The sequence below is a fragment of the Bradysia coprophila genome (assembly GCF_014529535.1).
Source record: "Bradysia coprophila strain Holo2 chromosome IV unlocalized genomic scaffold, BU_Bcop_v1 contig_144, whole genome shotgun sequence".
In the NCBI taxonomy this organism is placed as follows: Eukaryota; Metazoa; Arthropoda; class Insecta; order Diptera; family Sciaridae; genus Bradysia; species Bradysia coprophila.
The window spans coordinates 596,612-610,993 of NW_023503373.1; the positions used below are offsets into that span (position 1 = coordinate 596,612).

Sequence of the window (14,382 nt, forward strand, 5' to 3'; positions counted from 1 at the left end):
CGCATAATTCATTTAGGTACCCGCATAGCATCGTTCATATATGACTTTGATTATGTTTTCAAAAATGGATGACCAATTGGCAATTGATGTTTTCGTTTCGTGGAGAAAAACGGTCAATCACACTATGCACGCATGAAAAACGTTGTGTTCACCTCTAGGAGGAATCGAGAGAAATATGAAATTCCAACTCGCGTTAGCCATAGCCATAGCTCATATTGGAATACGTCGCTCTTCTTGCAAGTTACGATTTTCTAGGCACACGATGTGAATGGCCAACCTGCACAATCTAGTCTGCCGTAATTTGTAAGAAAAACTTTTCGATGTTTTTAACAAAAGAATTCTTTTGTTTACAAACATCGAAAAAATTTTTATGCAAATAACGGTGCTAGTGCCTAAAAAAGCATTTATTAATCGATTGCATAAATAATATTTTATTCAACTCTGCATTCGTGAACTCTTATTTTTATCTTTTTCATATTGTATTGTGACTCTTATTTGAGTATTAAATATTTGTGTAGCTGATAAGTTCTCACTTATACCGCACCGACCGCCGGTTTATCTTGAACACTAAATAAAATCAAAGCCATAAAAGATATGTGCAAGAAAATCGTCTCTTCTCGGCAACGGCCATACCATGATGAATACACCAGTTCTCGTCCGATCACTGAAGTTAAGCATCATTGGGCGCGGTTAGTACTTAGATGGGTGACCGCTTGGGAACACCGCGTGTCGTTGGCATTTTTTTCCTGATTTTTTTTTTTTTTTAATAATTAATTATCAATGAATTCTATCTAACTTTTGCAAGTAAAATGTTCAATTTTCGTTTAATGAAATATTGAAAAATCTTTGGAAAAAATACAAAATATATTTCAGTTGTTTTGAAGTTCTATGAGAGTGCGATAGCCTTCCAGAACTGCAGATGTTGTGAAATTATAGAAACACAAAATATATTATCTAATCTACCTGATATAATAACAAGGTCTAGTCTCAACTTATTTTCATCATTCAGTCGCTGTATTTTATATCCTTTTCGGTATTTACAAACTTTTTAATAATAAATATAAAACACAAATTCTTCAAAAAAAAAAAAATGCCAACGACACGCGGTGTTCCCAAGCGGTCACCCATCTAAGTACTAACCGCGCCCAATGATGCTTAACTTCAGTGATCGGACGAGAACTGGTGTATTCATCATGGTATGGCCGTTGCCGAAGGACTCACGTTATTGTTGGATTATAAAATGAACAAAATTCATAAAACGTTTAAATCGCCGTAATGTATGCAACTGCAACACATTCGTTTTGAGTTTGTTTTTTAGAAAATGAATTCACACAGGCGTTTATTTTTTGTCTATCGGAAATTACGGCGTTAACAATTCGTACGTGCAACTTTATTCATTTTATTAACCATCAACAACATGCGACTATCGGCAACGGCCATACCATGATGAATACACCAGTTCTCGTCCGATCACTGAAGTTAAGCATCATTGGGCGCGGTTAGTACTTAGATGGGTGACCGCTTGGGAACACCGCGTGTCGTTGGCATTTTTTTTTTTCGAAATTCTGACTATTTTTTTCAGATTTATTGTTCAGCTGAAGAATTATTTGTGATACGACTTGGAGCACTCTCAGTCTTAGTATTCGAATAACTTAAAAACAAATCGTTTTGCCAATTAACTAATTTTAAATAATTTTTATTTTCAGGATAAACTACTTAACAAACTTGAAGAAAGTGAACCAGAACCCCCATCATCCCAAGAAGATGAGTGCGTTATTTGTATCAATGCTAAAGCGACTGTAAGATTTTTTCTTCATTAAATTGAGTACACCCAGAACCATTAACTATATTACATTTTTAGATGCAAACATCCCCTTGTGGCCATCGAGTCGTTTGTCGAAGGTAAGATAATATGAAATGTGTTAAATATTGCTTGTTTGTTAACCAGTATGTCACCACAGGTGTTTTGTTAAAACAATTCAGAGTGCAGTAGCTCAGCGACTTTTACCACTGCGTTGTGTTATATGCAGGTAATGTGTGAGATGACTAACTGCCGTGTATGTAATGAGCTATATTAATTCACAAATTATTTATTACAGAGCTCGAGTAAATAGACTTACTTCCGGTTCGGGTACATGGAGAATACAAGAATCAGCTAGCAGTTATTCAATGGGTACCAACAAAAGTTGGAGTGTAAGACATAAATTGGGAGATCTAATTACCAAAGTTAACCGAATCAAAATCGTTTTTCTAGACCCTAGGATCATCACCTAGTTCCTATAGTGTTGGCGCTGGCCGTGTAGCCCAATCAACTAGTTTGTATTCAATGAGCTCCGGTTCATCTTGTATATCAGGTATGAAAACAGCTTACGCTAACCTGTTCTGATGCACACGATGGAACTGACTTTTTTTTGGTTTCGCAGGAAACTCTAGCATTTCCAACTCTTCCAATAGCTCTACGCAATCAGGTGTGTCTTCCGTTTCATCGAAAACAAATGCTACCGATAATTTGCACAGACATCATGGTAGTTGCTCTAGCGGTTGTTCGGGTGCTATTCCACGAAATTCACAATATGGCAATAAACGCTACGGACATCATCAATCAAAAGGACGCCTATCTGAACTGCAAAACCGTTTGCCTCCTATTAAAGAATTTAGAAGTCCAACCAAAGTTCCGATGCCCTCACCGACCCACTTAAATAATCCGAAATTAAGGTCAGTTGATGACTTGTTGGCCTTTGTCCATAGTGTATGCAATTATACAACGAGAACGTATCCTTGACAGATTCGCTTCTTACACTCAAAAACCGACTGCTGCCAATGAAAATATTCCACTACTAGAAGGGCCCACAAAGACAGTAACACCCAAGCCAGGCATTAGCTCAAAAGTGGCTCCAATGAATGTTAAATCACCGATAAATACAATGAACATGGCGGCTGGTAAAGATCATCCTATTCCCTCGACGTCACGTGGTCTTATATTGTTCAGTAATAGTTGTAGTAAATCCGATGAGCGTGCCGATAATAGAAAGAATGAAAATACCGAGAAAAAGAAAAAGGAGGAGAAATTAAAGCAGAAAGCTGAAAAGGATGCCCGCAAGGTATGTAAATTGCAAATTTTATGAAATTTGATAATTATGTGGTAATTCATGATTGAATTTAATCTTGCAGGAAGAGAAACGACTGGCGAAAGAAGAAGAGCGACTGGCAAAATTATTAGCAAAGGAAGAAAAAAAGAAAGGAAAACGAGAAGCTAAAGAGCTACTTATAAGTGATGGAAGAAGAAAGTAGTGGGTTTTTTTAGTTGTTCTTATCTTTAAATTTAATTGTTCCCTAACATGCCAATTATCGTTCGTTAATATTTTAAGACAATTTTTCCCGAAAAGTCGTTAATCCAACTGAAAACGTATACCTTTTATGTGACAAACTAGTGTTAAAAATTACATCGCTGTTCGCTTGTAATGATTGCTTGTTAACCGCATAATTTTCAAGTGGAGCATCTTCCTTCAGCATCCTGCATATCACACTTCTATTTTTCAGTTTTTATATTTTCAGGCCGCCTTTTTCGTAGTTCTACATACCTTTCGAATAGCGTTTTCTTGTGGTAGATAATCTCCAGTCCGATTCTAAATGATCGTTAATTTCTTTCGTTTAACGAATTGGTTGAGTAAGGTTCAACGGAAGTCAACCCTTCTGAAATAATCGGATTGCTTGCGTATCATTCAAATAACAAACAAAGTCGTTAGAGTTTGTCAGAATGGATTTTCTTAAGGATTCGATTGTCAGCCTGAATACACCCAAAACAAGGCTCAACCTTCATTCGAGTTGACCTATTCATTCTGCAGGTCTTCGTATTTTATGTGCTTGTTGCGATCTTTTATAGTGAAAAGTATGTTTTAACTACCGAAGTAACAGATTTCTGTTTCAAAATATCGAAAATACGTTGATCAAAAGAAGTAATAGATTCGATAATAATATTGGTCTGCCGTCTGTGAAAGGTTAATGACTCGAAATTTATGTACAAAAGGATAGAGAACAACTTAAGTTTTCTTAAGAAAATATATCAGTTAGAGCTTAAGCAGTTGAACGTTTCACCTATTGTTCTATTGCCACCTATATTATAAAATGAATCCTTTTTGCATTCATAATTTCTATCTAATAAACTACTCGACGATTAGCTATTTTCTCAACATAAACTTTTGCAATTCAACTGCATTTCAAGCACATATTTTTTACAGTTGTAACTTCCTAAACAGTTTATACAATCTACTTGCAATATAAGAAACTTACTTCAATTTTTGAGTAAGATATCAAAATATCATTGAGTCCGCAGTTTGCAGCATTTACGTTTAATTTTTCCAAAAACAAATGTTTTATCTTTCGCCATTCTGGCATTCAAAAATTAAAGTTGTTTACGTGAAAATTTGATCTATCGTCCGAATCTTCCTTCTTCCCTGGCGGGGAACTCTTGAGAAAGTGATGTTATTTCGCCTACAAAATTGACGTCACTCTGTAGACGGAAGTCAGGCTTTAAACTTTGGGGAGGTTACATACATCGCCAATTTATCAGATTCTCGGGAGCACACCTTTTCCAAACAGAGAAATTCACCAAAATGTTATGGTGAAGTTTTAGATAAGTAGAGCGGTATGCCAACCGCATAATAATCTCCAAAGTACAAGACCGTAACAAAAGTCACGTATTGTTATTGTTCAACATCCCTTGTATGTGGCTCCCCAGTTTCATCATATGCTATTTTCTCCTATTGAATCTCTTCAATTTAAACTGATCTCATCATAAGAATACAATTTTGGTGGGTTTCGTTTGTTTCTTTCGTTTTATTTGTTCCACACGTATTCTACCACACAGAAGTAGCGTTTTTCTTTACGTTTCTTCAATTCCACACGAACGTGTGAGTAAAACGATACTCTTTACGCATCTACGCATCTTTTGTTGACAACATGTAGAACGATGTGGAACAATTAAAACTGTTGAATGCTAGCCAATTGCTAAACAATTGAGTTGAGTTTATATTTTGTTTATGAGCTAATTGTTTTTAGCTGGCATTATGTACTACTATATAATTAATTTGTCGTCTAAAATTCCAAAATATTTTTTAGAAATTATACTTTGTCGAATAAGAACTCATACAAAGGCGCTGTGCTACAAACTTATCATTAAAAAGACCCCATCAATCTTTTAATAAAAATACATTCAGCAATAATAGAAATCAATTAAAATTCTTAATTATATAACAAAATGAAAGAATTTTTAAATAAATTTACGATAATTTCCTAAAAAAGAAGAAGAAGAAATTAGTGATGAGTTGTGAGTTGTGAGAGTGAATGTAAATGAGTGTAAATATCGTATGTATGATTAGCATTTATTAAAGAAAATTATTGAACTTTTATACATTTTAATGGAAAGCAAAAGTGTAGATATTAGAAAGTAGTATGGAAAATTCGTCCCCTTTGTATTGGAGAAAAACGTTACATTTATGAAAATGGCAATAAAACCCGTTTTTATTAAGATCGTTTCAAAACATAAAAAAATTTTCATTTTAAATTCGAAATATCGAGAACAACAGAGAATTTACCAAAAAAAAAAGAAATTAATAATTTTCGAGATAATCTTTGAATTTGATGCATTGTCGATTCCATGCCATATTTACATATTTTAAAACAAACCAATCCATCTAGTTGAACACAATAATTTTACTTTTAAAACTAATATACTAAACGATGAATAAAAGAATCCAATTAAAACTTTGTCTAAACTAAAATTTAAAAAAAAACGTTAATTTCATCAGATAAAAACTGAAAAATCGTTACAAAACAACAAACTTATAAAGAACGAGAAAATGTGTAATCCTTTATAGAGTCAGTCGCATTATATAGAATATTTAGATTATTGTTAAGAAGAAAGAAATATATTCCTCTCGTAGAGACTGGCAAAATTAATCGTTTAGCAAAAAAAAAATGAAGAAAAACTGTTAAAACATTATTTGAAACTAAATAAAAGAAAAGAAATAAATTAAACTGTTGAAAGAATATATTTAAAGGATTAAAGTTGACTAATGTAAATCATTAAACAAATTGTTTTTCTCAACAGCATTCTAGACCTAGAACTAGAAGCCCAGATACCTAGTTTGCGACTTTTACACTTATTGAAATAACCAAAACTTTGATCGCTAACGTTTTTGTTTCCTCACTAAGCTGCTATCAGTGGCGACTACTTGAACTTCATTAAGAAGCGGTAAATCCTTTAAACGTTTAGATTTATTTTCTGTTGTTTTGTGGTGTAGCGACCGATCCTTGGGTTTGGCGGACGAAACGTGCGCCTTATAGACGTCGGCGTCCCCGGCCGTTACCGTTACTTAGAGGCACAATGTGGCACCTTAATGCCATTTTAGTCACTTTTCAGCATAGAGACCAAAATGTCTGACTACGGCTACTATATACTAGTAGTGTCTGTGATGCCTTTTTCTGCTGCGTCTTACATGTGACGCTAAAATTGACGTTTTCGGGACCTCTAAAATCACCTATCACCTATCTAAAATTAATGTATTGAACTGCCACGCAAGATTTTGTGCACAATCCTCCTATGTCACTACATCATTTCTCTCGGTGCGCCTAACTAGATACTCCATATTGGAGATCAACGTTATAAGAAACAATTCTTATGAAGAAAACATTTTATTACTCATTAGAAATACGAATTATGGAAATGGTACTTCTTGTGTGAAAATGCGAAGCCGAGGACGGTTGTCGCACAAGAAGCCATATCCATCATTCGTCCAATTGGCAAAATCACCCTAAATTTCACATTAAAGTTCTAAATTTGGATGTAAAAAAGATAATTTGTGCTGTCAGTTCTTTTCAATTCCTAAGAGAAAGAAAATCGTCATCGACAATAATTTCCTTTATTGATAAAAAGCGAACTTAGCTCTTTTCAGTCTCAAATGTGTTACAATTGAAAAACCTTTACTTTGTAATCTTTGGCAGTGATTGATTATAAAACCATTTCAACTGATCAAGCTGATTGAATTAAATAAGAGCACGGCAAGCAGCTGTAATATCGATTTTTTGTTGCACTGCCGAGGTATTGTTTTTTAAATACGTAGTCTATTCGGCTTCATTAAAAGCTACCAATTTTATCAGATCATCATAGGGAGATGTAGGATATATTATTCGAATTTGACTATCTCCACTTATATGGTGCGGTGCATACTTATCAGCACACAAAATTTGCGATTATACTCCACTTTGATAGCAAATTTTTCATTTATATTAAAACCGAAACACTTCTTTTCTCACTTATGATTTGAAAAGTGAACAACTTGTTCAGTGTATTCTGCTAAGTTTCAATTTTGTGCTAATTTTGTGATGCTGTCTAAAGGCTTCAATTGTTTTGTGCTAATTTTGTAAACCATTAAAAACATTCATCTAATAGTAAGTGAGTTGTATCTTGGAATATTTTTTATCTTCGAGGTACATAATGTTTGGAAAAGTGTGGCAGTGTCTACACAATTCGGAATATTTTACGATTTCTCTATACCAGAGTGTAGTTGCTTTATCTTCTGCTTCAACAGAAGAGTCAGTTGCTCCGAACCAAGAAACTTGCTCGTCTGCTAGATTAGCTTACACCTTTCTCAGTGAGCCGATACAAAGCTCCTTAAATTGTAGAAGAGGCACTCTGCACTCTCAGATTAGACCTTACTTGCTCCCCTTACTATCAGAGAAATTTGCGACATCGAATTTCGCTTTTCTCACGAACTTTCTTTCTGTATCCCTGCATCTTCAATCAATCCTTCCATCCTCCATCTTCTCTGTGCTCGCAAATTTTGGGATCACAATGCTGATTCTTTGTTGCAGGAACAATTATGACGAAAATAAATAATCTTCAGTCTTATCAAATACATTATGTCTGATTTCTCATTTGTAACCATTTTAATCTAATGAAAGTCTGTAGTAAAAATGGTTAATCATGCTCGTTACAGATAATTACGTTATTTTGGGTTTCATTGAAAGATAACAGGAGAGAATGTCTGGCGATGAAAATGTAGCGATAAACAGCCAACAGCAGAATAACGACAATGTAGTTACACGTTTACCTTTGCCTGATAAAGTAATATCGTCAGATACAGTCATCTCAAATGGCAGCAAATCATTTCTACCCGAGGACATCGCATCCACAATGTCATTTCTTCAAAAGGTCGGTTACGGCCTGGGTCATGTTTATAATGACTTATGCGCTGGTGTTTGGTTCAGCTATACTTTGCTATTCATGCAAGGTGCCCTTCAAATGTCTGGTGCTGTAGCTGGTACACTTGTTATGTTAGGTCAAGTTGGAGACGCTTTGGCTACACCGATAGTGGGTATACTAACAGATAAATATTACACAAAGAGAATGTGGCACATTGCCGGTAATTTGATAAACTCATTGTCGATTGATTTGACGTTGAAAACTTAACAATACTTTCTGAAACAGGTACCTGCCTAATATTCCTTACATTTCCTCTCATATACTCCATATGTCCGTGGTGTACAACGGCACCGGTTTGGTGGATGCCAGCGTACTTTACTGCCGTCATTTTATTATTTCAATTGGGTTGGGCTATAGTGCAGATCACTCATATGGCAATGATACCGGAATTGTCGGAAACTCGAAAAGATCGAGATGACTTAACAGCTATTCGATATTCAGTATCGGTTTGTTCCAATGTCGTTGTGTACATAGTAACATGGTTGATATTAAAAGAACGCGCTCAGGGTGAATCAAATATTGGTCCGGGCGATTCGTATCGATTTCGGGTATGTACTACCTTCCACTGGAAAAAGTTGATTAAAAAACAAATTTACTTTTCAATGAAGAACGTGTCGCTGATACTGTCACTAATTGGAATGTTAGTCACAGTCGTCTTTCATTTTTCTTTATCAGCGAGTGGTTACAACCATCGTCGAAAACTAGCATTAGAACGACATCGGAGACCTTCAGTCACAAAAGATCTACTGAATAAATCAGAGGCTAAGACTTCGGCAGACGGTGCGCCAGCATCGGATCGACTAAAAATTCTCCTAAAATCACCGTTACTCTATCAGAACGCATTTCTCTATGTATTTTCAAGATTATTCATGTGCACAGCTCTGGTTTACATTCCACTATGGCTGGATGAACGTACAATGATCAGTGAATCAGAGGCCACTAGTGAATCTGGAAGTAAAAGCGTTGAACACATAGCTACAATTCCACTAATTTCATTTCTATCGTACGTTTGTGTTAAGAGTGATTTCGTGATGGTCATAGCGAAATCAGCCCTTTTTTCCACGTCTTCTAATACAATCTTTTCTGCACAGGTCATTTATAGCTTCAATGGCAATGAAATATTCGAACCGAATATTTGGTCATCGAGTGGCCTATTTACTGGGATCAATTTTATGTATATCCGGTTGTGTTTGGGTTGCTTCAGCTGCGCCACCAACCGCTTCATCTAGTCACCTTTACAGCATTGCTGTATTATTTGGTGCTGGTAGTTCGATAACGATGATTAGCAGTCTTTGTATCACTGCTAAAATGATAGGAAAAAACGCCGATCAAGGCGGTTTTATATATTCAGCAGTAACGTTTGCCGATAAGTTAATCACAGGCATTGTGGTTCTTATCATTGAAGCAATGTGAGTAGTGCCTGCTGTTGGTAATTAATTGATGAATTGGTCTGAAGAAATTTGCTTATTTTTTTTAGAAAATGCGATAAACGATCAGAGTGTCTAGAATATTATAAAGATGTATTAGCTTATGCATGTGGTGCGGCAGCGGTACTAGGATTACTTACATTGGCAACGTTGCAGTCTAGCAGAAAATCAACAAAACGACAAAGTTAAATCTTACATTGTACTTTCGAGAATTCCATCATTTGTTAGTCGGTTTGTAATTCATATAAGATTAGTTAGGACAAAGTAAAGCAAATAAAATAAGAAAATCACACAGATACGATAGACAATTTGATATTTAAATATTAGAAGACCTTGACGACAACGTGGTTTTTTTCATAATCAATTTGTTGCCGTCTTAAATTTAGTCAAATCATCAAATGGCTGGTCATCTGGTGTATCCATAACTATTACTTACAATAAACAGATTTTTTAACGGTCATTTGGCCATTTTTTAACGCTGTAGCATTATACCAACATTAAGAACTTAATTTATATAAGAAATTGTGACCATTGCGTTGACAAGACCACTTACTTATCTGTTCTGGTACTTGGTTTGCAGTACGTTCAAAGAATCCAATCGAATTTTTATCTAAATCGTTTAGAGCGCCTTCCCAGTGTTTGAGTGATTGCAAAGGTATGAGTGGTAAGCGTTTATTATATTGTATTTTGTGCGAGTGAAATTTGGTTTTTCCCGGCTCAAATAAATCCCAGCTCGTCGCCTTTTCGGAAATTACATATTCAGCGAATTTTTATCAAACGCAAGAGCATACACGCCGTTGGATTCTATGGTTTTTTCATGTGGTGGTTCAAATATTTATAACTTAAAAATTTCGTCAAACTTGTTGCTTGTTATGTGGGTACCTAAAATGCTGGCTGCGTTGCCGGCATCAGGGAATCTGGCACACAGAGCAAAAAGAACGCACTCTTGAACTACGTAAAATGTGAGCTCACACGCGCAAGTTTAATGCTGCAAATGCGTTTTAGCCCTGTCATCGACTTAATGACTCCTTTTACAAAATGTTGGTATTGAAAAATTGTGCGCGAGTTCACATTTTACGTAGTAGAAAAATGCATTGTTTTAGCACTGTGTGCCAGATTACCCCACGCCGCGTTGCCTTGTTGAATAGCCAAAGATAAACGGTTGTACAAAAACTGTTTTGCTCGAACGTGGAACGTCATCAGTTTCTTCAATTAACATTTTGTTTCCTTGAACCCCTCACCTAATGTTTCAAATGCTAAATCAGCCGACAGAAAACCTGAAGCTTCGAGTTTATAACGACTGTTCTTCTGTTGGCATGCGCGTTCAGCCATTGAAACTGCTGCCTTGCTTGTAAGGTGTAGATATGATGCTTCCAGGGTCGATACAGGTGACGTTCCAAATTAATCGTTTCCTTTTGGACCATGGTGCGAGTGTGACGCCATCTGGGCGTTTACCATCATCACGTAAAAGGCCTATCGGTTCCAATGTATTGTCACGACGAGCAGATGTCAAAGACCTATTGAAAATCTGATTGAGGATAACGTGTCTTCGATGTGTTCTTTTAGCGTTCGGGCAGCTAAGGCCATGTGTACCAGATTCGTCTACTAAAGAATTGCATATGCATTTGTGTGGAGAGTAACAGATAACACCGAGACGGAGAGCAACACAAACTTGAAAATCTAGATCGTTCATCGCCGTAAATCATTGCTCATGTAAATCCAACACCCTATTTCAAATATGTTTTGGTATCGCCAATACAAAATTCATTAATTCCAAATTTCATTAAAAAGAAAAAAGACATCGTACAATTAATGTGCGAAAGACTGAAACTTCTGGATGTTCATCCGGCATTATGACTGTTCCGATATTACATGTCATCGCGGAAATTCTATCTATCTGCTACGAACTTGTCCAACTTTCATGCTTCAAAATCTTCTGGAAGAAGTTGATGAACTTTTTCGAAAAACATTTGAAAATATTTGCAACATTAAAATGACCTCGAAACTTTGGAGACACATCGTTACCTTTTTCATTGGCTGGAATTGGCATAAGAAAACTTGAACATTTGGCGATTCCCGCATAACTTTCTTCAACTTTTCAATCAAAAAATTTATCAAATGTTTTATTAGGTCAACTGAATTTGGACATCGTTGACACCTAAATCAAAAAATTGATCGATGATTTACCGTCCAACCTGGTATACCAGACACGGAAGCAAAACGTGAAAACCAAACAAATTGGGATTACTCGAATATGAAATTAATTTTCGAAACATTGTTGAGCAATGCTGACCAAACAGATAGAGCGCGCTTACTTGCATCATCCAAAAATGAATCGTCAAAGTGGTTCCAAGGGCTAACTTTTGAACAACAATACAGCTCGAATTGCGATTGCCATACGTTTGGGAGGGAAAGTATGTGAAAAACACACTTGCCGATGTGGAAAAACTGTCGAAGAAAACGGCCAAAACGGTTTATCATGCATTAGGAGCGCTGGCAGAATTCCGAGACATGTAGAATAAAATAACCTTAAATGCCTTATCTATCGATTTTCCGAGCATGCTAGAACCGCCTGGACCGGTGTAATCATCACTCCATGGGAACGAGGAAAATCTTTGATTTGGGATGCTACAGTTAGCGACACTGTTGCTCCATCGTACGTTGCCCAATCAGCGAAAATCGCTGACTCGGTCGCAGACCAATCAGAACGTCATAAACACAATCACTACATAAAATTAAAACGTGACTACATATTCATCAATAAAATCGGAAAACTATTGCAACAAAAAACTGTAGAAAAACTGGATAAAAAGATAAACTGTTTTCTATGTTCTCTGGTACCTGCTTATAGTGCTTTGGTAAATCACATCAGGTGAGGAGAAAGTCTTTATCTAAAAAAAACATGAGAAAAGCTTGTACAATTCGCTATCAAATTGCGAGTGATTCCCTCTGGATGTTCTGGATTCAAAATGCCCTTTCTAATTCAACTATTTAAAAGTAACAAGTCACATGTCATTGAAAAAAACTTTGATTTATTTACATTTTTGAAAAATGATTTTTCAGTCAAGGTAAAGCCTCCGTGGTGAGTCACCAGTCAAGCGTCCTAACCTTCAAAGTATGTGGGATTAAGTAACAAGCAATGGAAATGAGTTCTGAAAATTGCATACATCACATAATATATAGCAAGTACGGTGCACAAATGCAGTGCATCAATCATATCATTTTTAAATTAAAAAAGTACACGAAAATCATTCGTTCGACATTTAAAACAATAAACTATTTTGGAAAAGATTGTTTGTTTGTTTGTTTTTACTTATTTACAGAATATCACCATCTACACTCAATCAAATTCATACAGTTTCTGCACTCATGTAAATAACAAATAATATGGCAAATTGTTGTTGTTTTATGCATACACGCACACACGAAAAAGTAGTCTAACATAGGCGCTTGTATACCGTAACTTTGTGTATATATTTTTGATAAATATTTCTAAAGGAATATCTAATTTTGTATTAAAAATGTTTTTCAGAATTGTGAACGAAAATACATTGTATGACTAGCCGTCACGTCACAGTGTTTTAACGGAGATTTCTCGTTGAAATAGCATTTACTTCAGACACCTTCTCTTACGCTCTAAACGTATTTTAGCGCGACAAATATCATATCCCATATTGTCTAGTGGCTAGGATATCTGGCTTTCACCCAGAAGGCCCGGGTTCGATTCCCGGTATGGGAAATTTTTTTATTTGAAATAACTCAACGAGATAACGTTTTATTTTTGGATTTTTTTTTTTAAATTGATAAAGTGATATAATAGACGAAAAATTGGTTGAAACGAGTATGTAGCGTACTGATTCTATTCAAATGTGAAATAGATAAATGGCTATTGTTGTTGTATTAATAGAATAAATGAAACGATAGTTGTCTTCATGTGCATATTTTTGCGCATTTTTTGTTCGGGTTACAAATATTATAATTGTACTAAGAAGCAATTAGTAGAAAATTTAATTTAATCTGTTTATTGAGGCGATGATTCTCATAACATACTTTAACGCAGGGATCGACAAGTCCCATATTGTCTAGTGGTTAGGATATCTGGCTCTCACCCAGAAGGCCCGGGTTCGATTCCCGGTATGGGAAATTTTTTTTCTTTTAAACATTGAAGTAAATGCAACTCTTAAGATGCCGCGAATAAGAAAAATATGATTTTATTTTTGACTGATACAAATACGTAACTTACTCCTTGAATTGGAGAGGTCGTTTAATAAAAATGAAACTTTCTTACCGCAAAATTTATGGTTTTGCGAATATGTTAAACAAATGTTAGTACTTCATAAGGAATTTGCATAAAAACCCTACTTCGACATTTTTATTACAGAATGTACGTCATCTATGCGGAATGTTCGCTTTACAATAAAATTTTGCGATTATCAATAAAACATTATCAAGTAAACGAACGCGAAGAACAAGAAATATAAATTCAGCATCGAGTGTCCATATTACACTACATTTATAGCATTGGTAAGTGCACCTTTTGTATCCATAAAGTCATGGTATAATTTATGTAACGATAAGACATCAAGAATAACGTGAGGATAGTGGTGCTATAATATTCTTGTTCTTACCTCGAAGAAAGAAACATCAAAGAAGAAGACATGAAGTACAGCGAGACATGTTGTTTATAAAATC

At 35.4% G+C, this 14,382-nt stretch overlaps 2 protein-coding genes and 5 non-coding genes across 11 annotated transcripts in view; 6 read left to right on the plus strand and 1 right to left on the minus strand.

The window, feature by feature from the left end:
* LOC119071234 overlaps positions 1 to 9,967 on the plus strand; it is a 33,872-nt gene extending 23,905 nt beyond the window's left edge. The window contains exons 3-11 of one of the 2 annotated variants that reach the window (XR_005086609.1): positions 1,707 to 1,799; positions 1,862 to 1,902; positions 1,962 to 2,030; positions 2,100 to 2,193; positions 2,255 to 2,354; positions 2,424 to 2,715; positions 2,786 to 3,101; positions 3,172 to 5,531; positions 9,956 to 9,967. Coding sequence is in view for 1 of the 2 variants with exons in the window: in XM_037176068.1 (XP_037031963.1) it covers positions 1,707 to 1,799; positions 1,862 to 1,902; positions 1,962 to 2,030; positions 2,100 to 2,193; positions 2,255 to 2,354; positions 2,424 to 2,715; positions 2,786 to 3,101; positions 3,172 to 3,291 (1,125 nt within the window). In the remaining variant the exon portion in view is untranslated. Of the gene's footprint in view, positions 1 to 1,706; positions 1,800 to 1,861; positions 1,903 to 1,961; positions 2,031 to 2,099; positions 2,194 to 2,254; positions 2,355 to 2,423; positions 2,716 to 2,785; positions 3,102 to 3,171; positions 5,775 to 9,955 lie in introns of those variants that run through there. The other variant, XM_037176068.1, reaches the window with a different exon arrangement.
* LOC119071422 lies at positions 620 to 738 on the plus strand. The gene has a single exon (XR_005086647.1). It is a non-coding gene; the product is annotated as a 5S ribosomal RNA (ribosomal RNA).
* On the minus strand, positions 1,092 to 1,210 carry LOC119071423. The gene has a single exon (XR_005086648.1). It is a non-coding gene; the product is annotated as a 5S ribosomal RNA (ribosomal RNA).
* Positions 1,429 to 1,547, plus strand: LOC119071424. Its single transcript, XR_005086649.1, has one exon. It is a non-coding gene; the product is annotated as a 5S ribosomal RNA (ribosomal RNA).
* Positions 5,434 to 9,983, plus strand: LOC119071205 (major facilitator superfamily domain-containing protein 12-like). 4 transcript variants are annotated; one of them, XM_037175994.1, is made up of 7 exons: positions 7,312 to 7,450; positions 7,894 to 7,898; positions 7,996 to 8,423; positions 8,489 to 8,811; positions 8,872 to 9,266; positions 9,355 to 9,672; positions 9,741 to 9,983. In XM_037175994.1, the coding sequence occupies exons 3-7, from the start codon at positions 8,042 to 8,044 to the stop codon at positions 9,877 to 9,879; spliced, it is 1,557 nt and encodes a 518-aa protein (XP_037031889.1). In that variant the 5' UTR covers positions 7,312 to 7,450; positions 7,894 to 7,898; positions 7,996 to 8,041; the 3' UTR covers positions 9,880 to 9,983. The 4 variants fall into 4 exon arrangements, with proteins under 4 accessions (XP_037031891.1, XP_037031892.1, XP_037031889.1 ...); XM_037175996.1 differs by lacking the exons at positions 7,312 to 7,450; positions 7,894 to 7,898 and adding an exon at positions 5,434 to 5,446 and having other exon boundaries at positions 7,998 to 8,423; XM_037175997.1 differs by lacking the exons at positions 7,312 to 7,450; positions 7,894 to 7,898 and adding an exon at positions 7,001 to 7,099 and having other exon boundaries at positions 7,998 to 8,423.
* A 3,374-nt stretch (positions 9,984 to 13,357) lies between these two features.
* On the plus strand, positions 13,358 to 13,429 carry Trnae-uuc. The gene has a single exon. It is a non-coding gene; the product is annotated as a tRNA-Glu (tRNA).
* Positions 13,430 to 13,761: 332 nt separating this feature from the next.
* Trnae-cuc lies at positions 13,762 to 13,833 on the plus strand. The gene has a single exon. It is a non-coding gene; the product is annotated as a tRNA-Glu (tRNA).
* Positions 13,834 to 14,382: the final 549 nt, after the last annotated feature.